Source organism: Aythya ferina, assembly GCF_964211825.1.
Source record: "Aythya ferina genome assembly, chromosome: 1".
Classification (NCBI taxonomy): Eukaryota; Metazoa; Chordata; class Aves; order Anseriformes; family Anatidae; genus Aythya; species Aythya ferina.
Genome location: NC_140296.1, coordinates 2469181 through 2484921, shown reverse-complemented (window position 1 = coordinate 2484921; position 15741 = coordinate 2469181). Strand labels below are relative to the sequence as shown.

The window sequence follows — 15741 nt, the reverse complement described above, 5'->3', positions numbered from 1 at the left end:
TCTTACAACAGCATCTTCAAAAAGCAAGGTTCTACTCCTGGAAATAAAATGTGGAAGCAACAAAAGTCACTTGCAAAGCTCCAAGCATTGGTAGTATCAAAAAAAGCATAAAAATATATTTTTAATAACATCTCTCCATAATGAGGAGCTATAGGCTGGGATGGAAAAAAAAAAAATAGAGAAAAATGGAATCTAACACTCAGTTATCAAAAGCAGCACAGATGACTGGATGCTTCTTGTCACTGGCTGACAATGCTATTTTTGTCAGTCTTCGATAGTAGCAAGTGCTGGTGTATGCTCTGTAAAATATCTGGTACCCACAGAGCAGAATGCTCTCTCCCACACAAAGCTACTCCTGCTCCAAAAGCTTTTGCTTTTCTGCACACTTGGAAGCTCCGAAGTTCCTTAAACTCCAATTTTTGGCTGGGGGAAAGGAGGGCAACAAAAATAGGTTTATTTAAGAAGCTCTACCAGAGCTGCCACCTGTTTTGCTTCCTTCCCTACCTACCCTGTAAGATTTTATGAGGCTCAGGAAGCTAAAGAGCTCTTTTCCACCATTAGTGTAGATGAAGCAAATCATGGCAGCAGGTTATCAAGACATGAAAAGGACAGAAAATTAGCAGCATAAGAATTCCACCTGGTAAAAGAGTTGGCAAGAAGCCCGCTTTACCTTTGTATATCTTGGTGTTATCACACAGGTGAAGAGTGAAGTACGTATCCAGGAGGCGATAGCCATTCTTATTGATAATGTTGCGCGCTGCAATATTCCTAAGATGACGAAGTCGGCGCTAAAAAGGAGGAAAAAAGAAATTTCTTGGTGTGAGATCACATTATTTACTTTTTTTTTTTTTTTATTTTAACGATTTCCAAAGCATTGTTGTCACAAAAACACCAGACGCTCCACTTTTTCACTTTTTTTTTTTTTTTGGCAAAAAGCTAGTGTGAACATTAAGCATTCAGCAAAGCCACAATAAACTGTCTGGGCGAGCAACAACAATCCCCCATGAGCTCAGATTAAGCAATGCTGATACACAAAACAAGCTATTCTTCATGTCCTGTACGTAACTTTTACTCAACACATACAACTCAACTATTAATTATTTCCCATCCATATGTGACACCAGTAGCACTGAACGGCAGCAATATCACCCAGGCGTTCTGCACATTAGGAGTGCTTTTTAATTATTTCCAACACAAACTAGCAGATAAATCTCTAACATAATCCACCACCAAGTCCAGAACCACATGAACAAAGCTTCCTGAAGTCACAGCAATCCCAGAAACTGCTACAGCATCCTTAAATGAAAAACAAAGCACGTAGAGATCCTTACCAAGTTATCGTTCATTTTAACTACTTCAAGCAATTCTGTAGGGCAGTCTAGTATTTCTGAAATTATTGCTTAAGTTTGCTTCTTGTTTCAGTTTTGAAAACCTGTGCGTGCAGAGCACAGACCCTCAGCAAGCTGCCACTTTGGATGCACAAAGCTCTCCCCAGACCCTCCAGCATGGTATTGCAAAACCCTGCTCCCAAAATCTCTCAGCCTACCAGTGTCTCCCCCACCTACCCCAGGGATGTGAACAAATGGCTCCCTGTCCTTTTGGGATGGCCACAAACCACCTACAAGCCTCAAACAACTGGTTTAATACATCCTTTTACCCCATGCTTCCTTTCACAGCATGCTGCTTTCTCCCCAGAAACAGTGTTAGGCTGCCCGTCTGGATCCACCTTCAGAGAAACCCTCCTGCATCTGCCAGAAGAGGACTTGAAACGCTCGCAAAACCAAGAGACAGCAACTTGTCTGCCTGCAGTTTGTCCTGGGTTTTTAACAAGGGCTGAAAGGCCAGCATCAGGTTTGGAAGGAGGACTCTCACATCTCTGTTCACGTGACAGACCCACAGCCACTGCTGAATAAGCTCCAGCCTTGTTTCTGGAGTCTTATTTACGACTTAAGACTGTAAAAACAGGGCCTGAGAAAGGATGCCAAGAAACATCACAGCACAACTGCTTACTAGTATATGCATGTGATATAAAATTTAAAAAATAGTAATCTTGTAAGCAGCTTAATTGCAAGGCTACACTTTTTTTTTTTGTTAGAAATTGGTATCAAGAATGTCAGCTGGAAGAATAAGGTTCACTTAAAAAATATATGGACCTTTGTACATTATTTCAGATCTCAAAGCTGTGCAGTTCTCCTGCCCACTTCCCAAGAGCAACTCTGTTACCAAAACACCCAAAGAGGGCAACTTTCTCTGGGTCCTTGTAGGATTGCAAGCTCATTGTGTGACTGGTTCAAGCAGTGTGTTACAACGAAGTAACCCTCAAGTGAAGTCAAACCAGTTCCTCCTCCTTTATTATATAGTTTCAAAAAGCTCTCAAGCATCATAACTTCCACTTGCATGTTGAAGACCTCAGCCAAGTTCTTATCTCCGTGCTGTGCGACTTCCCAGTTGCACCTCCCAGTTGCCCACGACATCACTGATGCCACATCGCATTATTCAGATTCCCTCGGAGCTCTGCGGAGGCAGCTCTCGGAGCTAATTAACCTCCCCTGACCGAAGATAATTAGCTTTAGCCAGGAGACCATCAGCTACAGAGGCAAATCCAAGAGACGAGTTAAACCGGCGCTAAAATCCTTCGCAGCCTTGCAGCTGTCCTGTGACAGTGACCTTTATTTCCAAGGTGTTTTCAAATCTCTGCTAAGTTTTACCTCCTATCTGTCTCGTAATTTTCATTACGAGAAACAGCTTCAGCTACAGGTGAGGCTACAGCCTGGGGCTTTCAGAAGCCAAGGGAAAAGCAGCTCACAGCCAGGCACTGTGAAGTGCAGAAGCCAGTTTTTATAAAGAAGTGACCCATTACACTTCACCCTGAATACAACAGGTGCAAATAATCCTCTTATTTTCAGGTGAAGCAGGAAAAAGTAGTCATTTCTCATTAGAGACACGTTTTAGCTCATTGTTCTGGTTATAAAAGTGCCAAAAAATCTTCGTCTCAAGAAGGGATCGCTTGCAGATGAGATGTTCTGCAACCATTCCAAAAGAGCCCTTCCAGAAAACCCAATTTAAAATCAAAACACCAGCGCTAAAAATTTATATATAAAAAAAGGCTTTGGCAACCTCCTGAGTCACAGAACTTGGAAGAGGCCAGCTGTGCTCACCACAAGCTGATTGCTCAGGATTTGCTTTCTTAAAATAAGATAAGCAAAATATGCAGATAAGGACAGATAATTCTCACCACAGGCTCCTCAAACAGCTCGCAGTCTATCAGCAACGCAACGCCGAAGATCTCAGCCACCACGCTAGGCATCTTAATAAGATCTCTCGTTGTAAAAATATTATTTTTCACCAGAGCCCTGATTTAGCTAAGCTCTGACAGGCAGAAGTGACAGCATTAGAAAGGAAATTTAACTTCTCCTGCAGCTCTGGATTTGGCACGCGCAGCCCCGGTGACGGCGAGTCTGGATCGCTGCTTGGTGCGGTGGTGGAACAGGAGCAGGTCGAGCAGCTGACGTTAGGGTTTGTGACATGAGAGTTTGTTTGATTGCCACGGTTGTCCTCGGCCATTGCACTTCACAAGAAAGTTAACGAAGCAGGGAAATTGCACGGTAGGCCTTATTATCATTTGATTTAACTGCTAGCCTGAGTTGTAATTGAGTAGAAGCAGCTGCTACGTAGTGTTTCTACAGTCACAGAGACACAGAAAGGTCCCCAGCTCCTCTGGGCAGCCTGGGCCAGGCCCTCAGCAGGCAGAATTTCTTCCCAATTTCTTCCCAAAGCCTCCCCCCTGCCAGGCTCCAGCTGCTGCCCCTCGTCCTGGCCCCCCAGCCCTGACCAAGAGTCCCTCCCCAGCTTTCCTGCCCCCGGGGCCTTCTCTTCCCCAGGCCCACCACCCCCAGCTCTCCCAGCCCCTGAGCATCACGTCATCAGCTCGGTGCCATCAGCAAACCCGCTGAGGGTGCACTCAATCCCACTGTCCACATCAAAGCTGTTAAACAGCTCCAGTCCCAATACCAACCCCTGAGAAGCACCACTCACCACCCGTCTCCAGTTTCTTTAACCTACATGAAAGAAATTAGTTCTGGAGCTGCTACAACGCGGGACTTTCCATGCACAGTGATGACCAGATCCTCTCAAAAGTCAGGGGTCTCTTTTTATTTAAGGAAAGCACTCTGTTTTCATCGTTCTGAAGAACTATTATCAGCTGGTTAATGTATCTGCTGTTCCTATTCAATGACCTTCTGGGAATCCTTCCAGATTTACTGCAGGCCATAAACAAGTCAGGCCACTGCAGAATAAAGCATTTTGACCAACATCCTTGTTAATGCTCTGCTTTTTCAGCAGATGATCCCACAGCTCTTCGGCCTACCAAGTCTTCTGAGCTTTCAAGGCCTGAAAACACCCAGTCCCTTCACGTTTCACTTCCCTCCACACACAGATACCACGACCTGGAAGTACCTAAAATACCACCACGAAGATCCAGCTGTTTGCCCCCCGTCCCTCAGTGTTTTCTTGTGGGTTTGTGCTGTTTCGTGGTGAGGGTCAGAGAATGCAGCCAAGGTAAAACGAGCAAAAAGAGCTAGTTTTAAACTCAAGCAGGTTCCTCCAATTCAGCTCACCACAGATGCACCCACCACAAAAGCAGTGAACAGCAGGAGAAGAGGAAGGATAAATTTTTTCTTTAATTCAGCAGCTTAAACTGATCCAGACACCACACTCTGCTTCCCTTTGGGCTTGAGGAGCTGGAACGATAAAGCTAATCCAACAAAAACACGAGCGAATATGGCTAACAATCCCTTACCATGAACAACATCCCTGCAGAAATGGGGGAGAGGGCAGCAGAGAAGAGGGACAGAGTCAAAAAACAGAGGGGCTGTGCGCTGCTGTAGCCTGAACTCAGCTGCTCAGGGAGCCACAAGGAGCAGGGACTACCTATAAGCACCTCAAGCATTCCTGGCATTTCCTCATTATTTGCTCAAGGTCACACAATGGGCAGCAAAACCAGGAACGTAGAGTTCCAACTCCTGCCCCGTCTGCATCACTTTGTTATTCTCTCACAAGAATCCGGTGACCCCAGAAGCAAACAGAGCTCTGTGCAGGCTGGGGGAGAACGCAGACAGTTTGCTGTCTCTGCTGCTGATCTATTACACCACCAGCTCTGGCTCCAGCCACGAACTGGGAAGCTCAGATGATAAATTTGGGCAACATTCAGCCCATTCTTCCTGCCGTGGAGCCTGTTTTATTAGCCCTGGGATGAGCTGCTGGGAAAAGGAAGAGGCTTTGCTGTTTTTTATCCCTCACCTCTCTCCTACTGCCCTCTCTCACATCCACTCTTTCAACAAACCTGCTCAGGAGTTCTTGTTCTTCGCAGACACGTTAGCACTCCTCCAGATGTTACAGGGATGTCAGCATCCTGCCTGCATCCACGCTCCTGAGCGGGATTCACAAGTTGTTGGGATAATCTAACTGTTCAGGGACCCAGTAAACGTGAACACATCTTCCTGAAGGAAGTTTAAATTTGGCCAGGAAGAATTCTTCCAATTCAGCTATGGGTTTATAAAAAAAAAAAAAAAAAAAAAAAATCATCCTCACAGCCCCTCCACTTTGATGCTATCAAATAATTCCCAGTGACACCCCACATAACCCGTATCAAGGGCAAGGCATCTTACAAGCTCAATTTCGCCTAATTCAAGAAAGGACCAGCACATGGGGGAGGACAGGGAGGGCACAACCTTGTCTTTCCATACAGTGTAAACACCGGGGTGAAACCAGCGTGACAAGGCTGGAAGCCATCCCGAACAAGCAAAGCCTAAACTTACAGAAATGACTTCAGGAGCACGGCGTTGCCAAAAGCAACTCAGCCCTGGGGGTTCTCCCAGCGGCCTGCTTACCTGAAAAGCGATCCATTTTTCTCCAAAAGTTATATTATAAAAGATTTTCAACAGGGGTTACAGCCTCACCACCAATTCTGTTTATTTAGCCACAAATAGGGTACCCTACCTGTAAGAATTTTTAACACCAAGATGCTGTCTTTGCCTTCAGACACTCTCTCCATTTTTCAGCCTGTTGCCTTTCTTTAGAAGAAATATTCCGTGAATTCTTTCCAGGCCAGGATCAAGCCTGACCTCTGCACAAGCTGCCACACATTCCCCGTTTCCCCCAGCTTCCTTAAGATTTTCCTAGCTCGCATGCTTGATGACCCGCAGTGACTCTGGAAGAATTTAAGCAAAATCCTTCCAGCTATTTTAGCATGAAAGCAGGGTGCAAAGATTAGCTCGGAACAGAAATGTCACTGCAGCAAATCTCATTATTTCAAACTCGACAGAACCGAGCTTTTCAGATCAGCTGTGTGGGGCTGAACACTTGCGTGGCTCTCAGTCATTTTTTCATTTCCCTTAAAGCATAAAAGCTTGAGTTCTAACAAGTTTATCAAAATAACAAGCTGTATTTAGCCAACATGGGCATTATTTGTCATCACAGCACCTTGATATCACAACATGCGGATTCCCCAGATTTTCACCATCTACCTGCTTTCATTTATCTGCAACAGTGTGAAGTGAGCAGCAGCCGTGTGACCCGAGTACTCAGCAGTCAAAAGGTAGACACGAATTCATACAGCATCAATTTTTGATGCATTTTCAGCCTGCCTTAAATTTTCAGACCTCCCAAAAGGGCTGGCCTAGCTTGCAGCAGTAGGCAAAGCCTTCAAGAGCAAAGCTTTTCAGCTGCATGGCTACTTGAAACCCCTGCTTGTAGTACTCAAGGAATGACAAGAAAATGCTGTCCTCTGCTTTACACGCCTGCTGGGAAGATCTACGCAGAGGTTTTGCAACTTCACTTTCCACGGTTCATCTTTTGACAGCTCTGAGTCAAGAGAATCAAACAGGACTTTGGGTCTATTTCAGGAGCAAAGCAGAAGCGTTTGCTATTCAGTTCTGTAGGCCAAACCATAAGGAATTTGGGGAATTCTGTTTTAACGTCTTTTCAGCACACACTTGGAGGCAGCGAGGCCCTCACACAACCACCGGTAGGTCAAAAACCATCAATAGGTCAGCAAGCCATTTGCTGATCTCCCTATAATTGCACCCCCTTCGTATCTCAGTCTCCTCGTGACAAATGATGGGATCCAGCAGCAGTTCAGGAGCTTCTTTGCCTTTTTAAATAATTAAACTTCCTTCTGACAACTGCCTTTTATACCTGTATGAGTAACACCTGAGGCCCACACCAGTTCATAGACACTGTAGGACTGTAGCTGCATTTTTCCTGTGAAAATAAAACATACATAAAGACAACTCTTCTCTCACGTCCTTCGAGATGTGATGGAAGGAACGAGACACGCTGGCTCTGTGCAGTGCTATTTACCTCAACTAAATGAGCACAAGACTACTTTCATCATGGCCTCAACATTTGCACAGATGTTTAATTCTGGATTGTAGTTTACAGTTCCTTAAATGAAAGTGCTTCCTTTTTTTTTTTTTTTATTTAAACTACTTGCAAGCATCTGAAAGACTTTTGAAGGGTCTGAAACCTCTGAAGCTCTCGTTTGAGCACGCTGAGACTCGCTGAAGGTTTCCACTCATCCATTTCTGCAACAGCTCCTCCTGTCCCTGCACTGGGAAGCTCAGCACGAGCGGTCAGCACGTTAAAGATGCTGTCCAAATGACAGAGTCTTCCCCTTCTGGTTCAGGGAGAAGGAGGAATAAGGAAAGGCTCCGTATTTGACATGGCATATGTAGACACAGATGGAGAAAAATTGTTTTTGGAAAGCAAAGGAGCCTTTCACGATCTCAACACAACATGGCAGTCTGTGGCACAACCTCTAATACGCCTCTGATGCCAACTAAAACAGCAACAGCAGTATCAGAAAACTATTAGATAATTGCAGAATGGTTATATATTGCTTTTAAAAGGAACTAAGCCCTCTGGTCTTTCCTCACCTCAACCCTTCTCCTGAGCAAGGCCACAAAGACTTTTCCTCATTAAGTAACTGACTTTACCCTGGGGAGCACCTCAGAAACCAAGCTGTACCTCAGAGCGATGGGGTGAGCAGCCAGCGACCATACAGCAGCAAGAAACTTCCTTTTTGTACACTATTATCTCACACCAAAAATCCACATCACTCTCCTAGAGTCAGAACCAAGGAGACAACCAAGAAGAGGATGGAAATGCAGTGCAGGCTCCCTGTTCATGCTTTTCACTGGTCCCCTCCATCTTCATCCTTCTTCCCACATCCCAAATCGATCTGTGCTCATCGCTGCAGGAAGAGGCTGAAAGAGCCTCTTATTTAAAAGGTGAGGTAGGGACAGGGCCAGAAGGCACAGCTGTTCAGTCTCAGGATACAACCAGGATGGTTTGGTGTGATAAAAACACAATTTACTTCAATTTAACGTTAGCAGGAAGGATTCAATACCAAAATCCTAAGGCCACGCAGGGGCTTAGGCAAATCAAGCTCCGTCTCTGTATTATTTCAACAGCTGTGTTTGGTTATGGTCACCACAACAGCAACAGCCCAAGCGAGCTGGCAAACAACCCAACTCCAAAGAGCAAGAACTCCTGGTGTGCACGAAAATATTGCTCTGAGGCTGAGAAAATCCTACAGGCACCGACCCCACTGGCCAGACAAAGCCCCTCTTGCTGGCTGCTTATTTAAGGTACAAATAACAAGGGATTACACACATAAAATACTCTCATCTTAAACAAACACCTTTAAGAAGCAGCTAAAAAGACAGCTGCTCCTTACTGGAGTTTGCCTAAATAAATATTTACTCTCTCGCAAGAGGAGAGGCCAAACCCAGAACTGCTTCTTTGATGCAAGAAGGGACCCCTACCACGGGGTAGGAGAGAGAAGAGGTACAAGCCTCACCCCACAAACAGCTTTGTGACACTTTGGAGAAATCTCAAGCCTTTAACCTCACCTCAGACAGCTCAGCATTCACACACGGGAGCTGTGGGAACGAGCCAGGTATTCCAGAGGAGAACATGATGCTCAGAAGGATGACCCAAAAATATTACACACGGCCTGATGGAGCCGAGCATCAACAAAACCAAAGCAAAGGCCCTTCTGACCCTAAAGGACCGCCTAATTTTAGGCATGCAACATGTTACACAAGGAACAGCACGTGCTGATTAATAATAACCTGAAGCTTATTAATGTTTATGATCTTAGAGGATGACAAACCGAGGGCAGAGCAGTAACCCTCTCTTTATAAATACGGAATGAGTCTTTATCAATTATGGAAATCTTTCCTTCACCCAGTTAAGAATATTTTCTGATGCCCCCCCCCCCCCCCCGTATTTCCTAAATAAAGCATCAAATCTGATTTACTACAGCTGACAGAGCAGTCTCCTACAGATCATATTTAGAAATCAGCCTACAAAACACACTTACACTCCTAAGTGTGTGTGGGGGGAAAGTACATTATACAAAGCAATAATCTAGCCCCAGATTAACAGGCAGACCTAAACCAGATTAGTTGCAATTTTAGGGCTACAGCTCCAGTTTCACAGCAGCTACTTCCCCCTAACTGGCATCTGTCTCTGTGAAGTGCCAGACCTCGATGCAGCTGGAGAAAGCAGTGTATGTGATCACCAGGTCAACACTCCCACGTTGGTGTTTTACTGGAGGGTTTCTTCCCTCCCCGCTCCGTGTTTGTAGACCGTGTGTGTCAGAGAGAAGTGAAAGCAGCATTCAAATGCACCACTTTCCATCTGCCTTTCAAATTTCCCCCAGCACACTTCGTAGGAAAGAGGAAGTCAAATATTTAAGAGTCAGATTTGTTTTCTTATTACTCACTGGAGTATGTAACAATAGCAACAGAAAGCTGCCTCCAGAAGAGATGCTTTTTGCAGACTGTTTTCACTGCAGAACTGGTACGTGTGCGGCCACAAGCCCAAGGAGCAGGTTTCTTCACTTCTCCCACATGCAACGCCTCGCAAACTCAGCTGCCAACACCTTCAATCACCCGTTTATGCCACAGTGCCCACGTTATTTATGAGCTGCGTGCATCTTTAAAGCAAGGAAATTGGAAATTTTCAGCTCGTTCTAATTCACCTCATGTTGCTTTACCTCAACTCGCTTTGATGGCATCAAATATCAAAAGCATGTGCGTACCTGAGGTATTTAATTACCCTGGATCGTCGCTTCCGACTGCTAAAAATAAGCTGGGATTTACTACCAAAACCAGAAATACTTTCAGACAAGAAGTGATTTTGTTCCTGGAAAGTTCTTTCTACCTCTTGCTTTGCAGTTCACTTCACTCGTGACTTCCATTCCTTTGTATCCTGGCTTCACACAGCGCGGTAACACGTTTCTGAGGTAAGTATCTCAAGCTCATCCAACTACTAGAAACACCAAAAGCTCCACGACTCCTCGATGTTCAGCATACATTATTTAAATAAATGTAGCTCAATGGGAAGTTTCTTGTACAGCTACTTACTTCTTTACAGTAAGAACCACAGAATAAGAATATAAACCCAAAAAAATCCCTTCACGGTCTTCGAGTTCAATCCCTTTCCATCACAGGCAAGTTATGGAAGGGAAATCTTACAATGTGGTTTCACACTCAAAGATTTCTGGGGGACTTCCTACCCCTAGGTGTTTGCTTCAGAGCCTTGTTTGGCTGGCTGAAGTCCTTCAATTCCTCAGTCTGGTTTTCATCTTCAGTAGTCAAAACAAGGGACTTCTCCCTGCCAAGAATGTTTAGGACAGGGAAAACCAATTGCTTGAGCAATACTGGGATAAGAGAAAATACATCCTGGCCTCACGATGGTTTTACCCAACTACTGGAAATACCAACGTGCCTTCCACGAAACCAGCCCACATCTAGCCTGACAAGTCCTTATCAGCACCGGGTGTAAACAGAGGTGATGGAGAGCAAGGAAGTTTCATGTGGCTCAACGTGGAACCAGTCCAGTGACTGAAGGCTACAGAATGGCCCTGTGAAGTTTCACTGAACATTTGCTCTGCCTGAGCTTTGGGGCTGAAAACTCTTTGCTGCTCCACTCCACAGCTTTCATCACCTGACAGCAGATGGCTACAAGCTGAAAGACACAGAAGATGCTGGGTTACCCAGATTTTGGCCTGATAACGTTCGTGGCTACGCACAGTGACACAGCTCACCCCTTCCCTTCTTACCACCACGTCCACATTCACAGCTCCCCCAAACGCACCCTCCTGAGCAACACATTCAAAGCCTTTAAGTCACTCGCCTTTGAAACCCACCTAGGAGTTAATAAGCACAACAGGGCACACAAACACAATTTTCCAGCACTGAGTTGGAATTAAAACCTCTGAAAGAAGAAAATTAACTGAGTACAGCTCCTAGTAACTGTAACAGCTGGCTTTTTTCTCCCCTGTCCATTACCCAGAGAGCAGAATTCTTTTCTACATCAAGTTATCAATAGTAGGGGCCCAAGAGCTGAACAACTTCCTGGGAAAACGCTGGTCTTGCTACTAGAGATGGAAGTGCTACTTGGTCCCCTTACAGGCACAAAACACCACGTGTAGTTTTCTCCAATAATTTGGAAGTAATTCACAGGTGATCTCCAGAAGAAAGCTTCCTGCAGCTGCTCAGTCAGACCTGTGAACATCACGACAGGAGCAGCCCCAACTTTTTACCTCCTAGCTGGCTGATAGTCAAGCAGCTGATGAGCTTTTTTTTTTTTCTTCCTTGTGGCTGGTGTAGAGTGAAACTGTTCAGGGATGAGCTGTGAAGCATCACTTCAGAAGTGACATTTCATGTCCCATGCAAAGAGGCACATCTGAATGTGCACCCGCCTGTTACACTGAAATCCACGCTGGGTTTTGTTTGCCTCCCCCCATCATAATCCACCTTTTTCACAAGAAAGGAGTAAAGCCGGAATCAACAGCAAAAGTTTCTCAATTTGAGCACGAAGGAGAAGTTTAAGTGCTGGAAGCTCTGGTGCTGAAGTCCAAGCAGGCTGCTCTAGCAAGCTCCTGCCCCTAGCCAACCACACACGGTATCTTTTTTGGTCAGTAATTAACACAGTAACATCCAGCAGATCATCTGACTGCAGCGTGACTGCCCGCTCTACGTTAAAGACTGCATTTTTTGGCCAAATTCTTCCACCTCGATTGTAAGCCTGAAAGGTCTGAGTCCCCCCATTCCTTTGAACTGCTTATAAAGACAGGACTGAAAAGTTTCTTCTAAGCTTTTGCAAACCAGTAAGAAGTTATCACGACGCTCCTGGCTTTCTTGCACCAAGCAGCTGGGAAGAGATAATGCTGAAGAATTTCTGCTTTCAACTGCAGTTGTTTCAAGACACTTCAGGAGGAGAAAAAAAAAGGGACATTGTGGAACAATTAAGGACAAAAAATGGAATTGAGGCTAACCAGATGCATTTCTTTACAGCTCCACCATCAATTTCTCCCATTTAAAAGAGAGAAAAAAGCAAAATACAGTGTTAGGCCAGGTCATCCCACATGTAATCGCATTAAGGTATGGGTAATATTAAGTCTAAACTGAGATCTACATCTACAGGTCATATTAAATCTAAACTGAAATCACACCTTCGGCCACTGAAAGCACTCACCTCAAGCTCACAAGTTTAAGAATTTACTCTTTAGAGATTCATAACCATGACTTCAACCACCTCACGTTCATCCTTATACTCCAAAAAGGCAGCACCAGGTGTTCTGCCAAGAACTGCCTAGTGAAACAAATCACTGGGTCACATTCTGTGCTAGCAGGTAGCAAACATTACCTCGTATTACACAGCACCCGCTCGGATCAGACACATTTCTTGCATTATTCAGGTGGAGCACTGAACTGCAATGGCTTTTCCATTCGATTTCTCATTTCTGCAGTAAAACACCCTCGGGGAGGCAGCCCCTCAAAGGCATTTTGCAGTTCAGTAAGAGACTTCGAAGCTCAGATAACAAATCCTCCTCTTTCCCTGTATTATCTGCATATGAGACTTTATTTTCAGAGCTTTTCAATCCGATGGCAAGCACTGGCACAAAACACAGACGCACAGGCCCTGTATTTGCAGAGCACACGACAAAACACTTCAGACTGTTGCAGGCTGCTGCTTGCTACAATTCACATTTCTGCAGCATCTCCACCAACATCCTACAGAACTCAAACTAAATATTTACTTGGCTGCAGCAGCCTCTAATTGACGGTTCAGTTTCTGTTCCTACGAACTCCTACAAAAGTTTCTACTCCCAGAGGAAAAACAGGAAAAAAAAATTGTTTTGGTCTCACTTTCACAAATGAATTCCAGTGACTAATACTAAGGCTTCTCCCTGCAGCGCGCACTCGGTTCTTGCACAAGCCTGGGAAAGAATAAAACCAGGAATTTAGCAGGCAGAAGGCGGTACTTGATACCCTGAACGACGCTCAGCACCCTGCAAAGTTCACCCAAAAGAGAGACCCTCAACTCAGGGTCAGTACCGGCACTGCTCCCGCAGCCAAGAGCCACCTCCATCCTTCCTCTGAGGGCCTGGTAAGTCGCTCCCACCCCAGGAGAGGTTGTGGCAGCTGGAAATGAGGTGATCTATTTATTTTTTCCTCCAGGAATGCTTTGTTTTCACACCTGGAAGGACCCAACTGAAGCAGCTCAGGCCACGTGCCTCGATCATAACACCACCAACAGCGCCCCAAAACTTCCAGGACTTCCCTAGCACTGAATTTCTGCAGAAAAGCAAAAACATGCTCGGTCACTACGCCCCTGCAGCACCGCTGGAGCCACAGGAGGGGAAAGGGCACAGGCCAAAGGATTGCTAAACCCTCGAGCGGAGCCCAGGCTGCCTCGCTTCACCTTGCTCCCAATGCTGCCCGAAATGAAAGCGCCAGGCTCCGTGGGACGGCTGCCCAGTAACCCAAAAGCCAAGCATCAGCAAACAGGAAAAACGGAGCTCGGCGAAGAAAGGATGTGCCGGGGAGGGGAGTTTTCACTCCTTTCCAGAATACGCCCCGCAGTCAGCCCTCCCTTCTCCTCAAGGCACCCCAAGGATCCCGTCCTTTCACCTCAAGGGGTCCTCGTACCCCAGAGAGTCCCCCCCATCACCTCAAGGGACCCCCACACCTAAGGTAAAGCCTCCTTTACACCCCAAGACACCCCCACAACTCTGGGGAGCTCCTGTTCACCTCAGGACCCCCCTGTTCACCTCAGAGGAGCCCCCAAACCCAAGGGACTCCCTCCTTTCACCTCAGGGAGCTCCCCCTTCACCTCAACACACCCCCAAACCCCAAGGATCCCCTCATTTCACCTCAAAACACCCTCACACCTCCAGGGAGTCCCTCTTCACCTCAGCAGACCCCCCTTTAAACTCAGGGTCCCCCTCCTTGACCTCAGAGCTCCCCCACATTCCACAGAGACCCCTCTTCACCTCAACACACCCCCAAATCCCAGGATCCCCCCCATTTCACCTCAGAGTAACCCAGACCTCAGGGGAACACCCCCTTCACCTCAGGGTCACCCCTCTTCATTTAAAACACACCCCCAAATGCCAAAAGACCCCCCTCATTCCACCTCAAAACACCCTCACACCTCAGGAGAGCCCCCTTTCACCTCAGGACACCCCCTATTCACCTCAGGGCTCCCCCTTACCCCATGGAGCCCCCCTTTCACCTCAGGACCCCTTCCTTCACCTCAGAGGAGCCCCCAAACCCACGGGGGTCCCCCCTTTCACCTCAGAGAGCCCCCTCTTCACCTCAACACACCCCCAAACCCCAGGAACCCCCCCTTTTCACCTCAAAACACCCTCACACCTCAGTATCCCCCCCCCTTTCACCTCAGGGTCCCCCTCCTTCACCTCAGAGCTCCCCCATACCCCACAGATCCCCCCCCTTCACCTCAACACACCCCCAAACCCCAGGGACCCCCCCCATTTCACCTCAAAACACCCTCACACCTCAGCACTCCCCCCCTTCACCTCAAGAACCCCCCTTTTCACCTCAATAAACCCCTTATTCACCTCATGGATCCCCCCTTTCACCTCATGGATCCCCCCTTTCCACCTCAGGGCGCCCCCACCCCTCACAACCCCCCCCCCCCCCTCCCCTTTTCGCGCCTTACCTGCTGCGAGGGCAGCTCCACATGCAAGGCCCGGCTGCCGGAGCCCGGGGGCAAGGCGGCGGGGCCGGCGGCCGAGCTCATCATCATCCTAGGGGCGGCGGGGCAGCAGCAGCGGCGGCCGACCGGCGGCTGCTGCAGCTGCTGCTGGGCATGGACCCGGCGGGGCCCCCCCTCGCCGCTGCTGCCGCCGCCGCCGGGCACGAAGGGGTTAATGGCGGCGGCACCAGCGACCCGCGCCGTTCGCTACGGAGCCATATTACCGCAGTGCCGGGGGGGCGGGGCGGGGGGCGGGGCTAAGCGAGCAGCGCGCACGCTCATTGGTCAAAACCCCCCGGAGGCGGGAAGGGCGGGTGGGTTGCGGAGGTTTCTATAGGCTGTCGGGCGCGTCAATCCGCGCCGCGCTCCGGCCGCCTCTGTCAAACGGTTGGGAAAGGGGGGAGCGAGGAGGTGATTGGCTCGCTGGCTTCCGGAAGGCGGGACGGCGCCCGCAGGAGCGGCTGGGGATTGGTGGAGGCGCGGGTTTGATTGACGCCCGCGTCACGTGGTGGTGGTGGAGGGGAGCTGTTTATATCACGTGGGGGGGACGAAAATATTTTGCTCGGGGGGCGGGGGCGGGGAAGGAGGGGGGGGGTGTCGCCATGGCAACGGGGAGCGGCCTAGGCCCTGCTGAGGGGCGGCCGGGCCTAGGGTCCCTTATGGGGT

General features: G+C 47.7%; 1 protein-coding gene across 2 annotated transcripts in view; it reads right to left on the bottom strand.

Annotated features, from left to right (window-relative positions):
• The window catches only part of UVRAG (UV radiation resistance associated), a 92730-nt gene extending 77437 nt beyond the window's left edge, over positions 1-15293 (bottom strand). Inside the window, exons 1-2 of one of the 2 annotated variants that reach the window (XM_084494857.1) lie at positions 15040-15293; positions 671-788 (exon numbers count right to left, since the gene is read on the bottom strand). In XM_084494857.1, coding sequence (XP_084350983.1) covers positions 671-788; positions 15040-15126 — 205 coding nt within the window. In that variant the 5' untranslated portion in view covers positions 15127-15293. The remainder of the gene's footprint in view (positions 1-670; positions 789-15039) is intronic. The other variant, XM_084494858.1, reaches the window with a different exon arrangement.
• Positions 15294-15741: the final 448 nt, after the last annotated feature.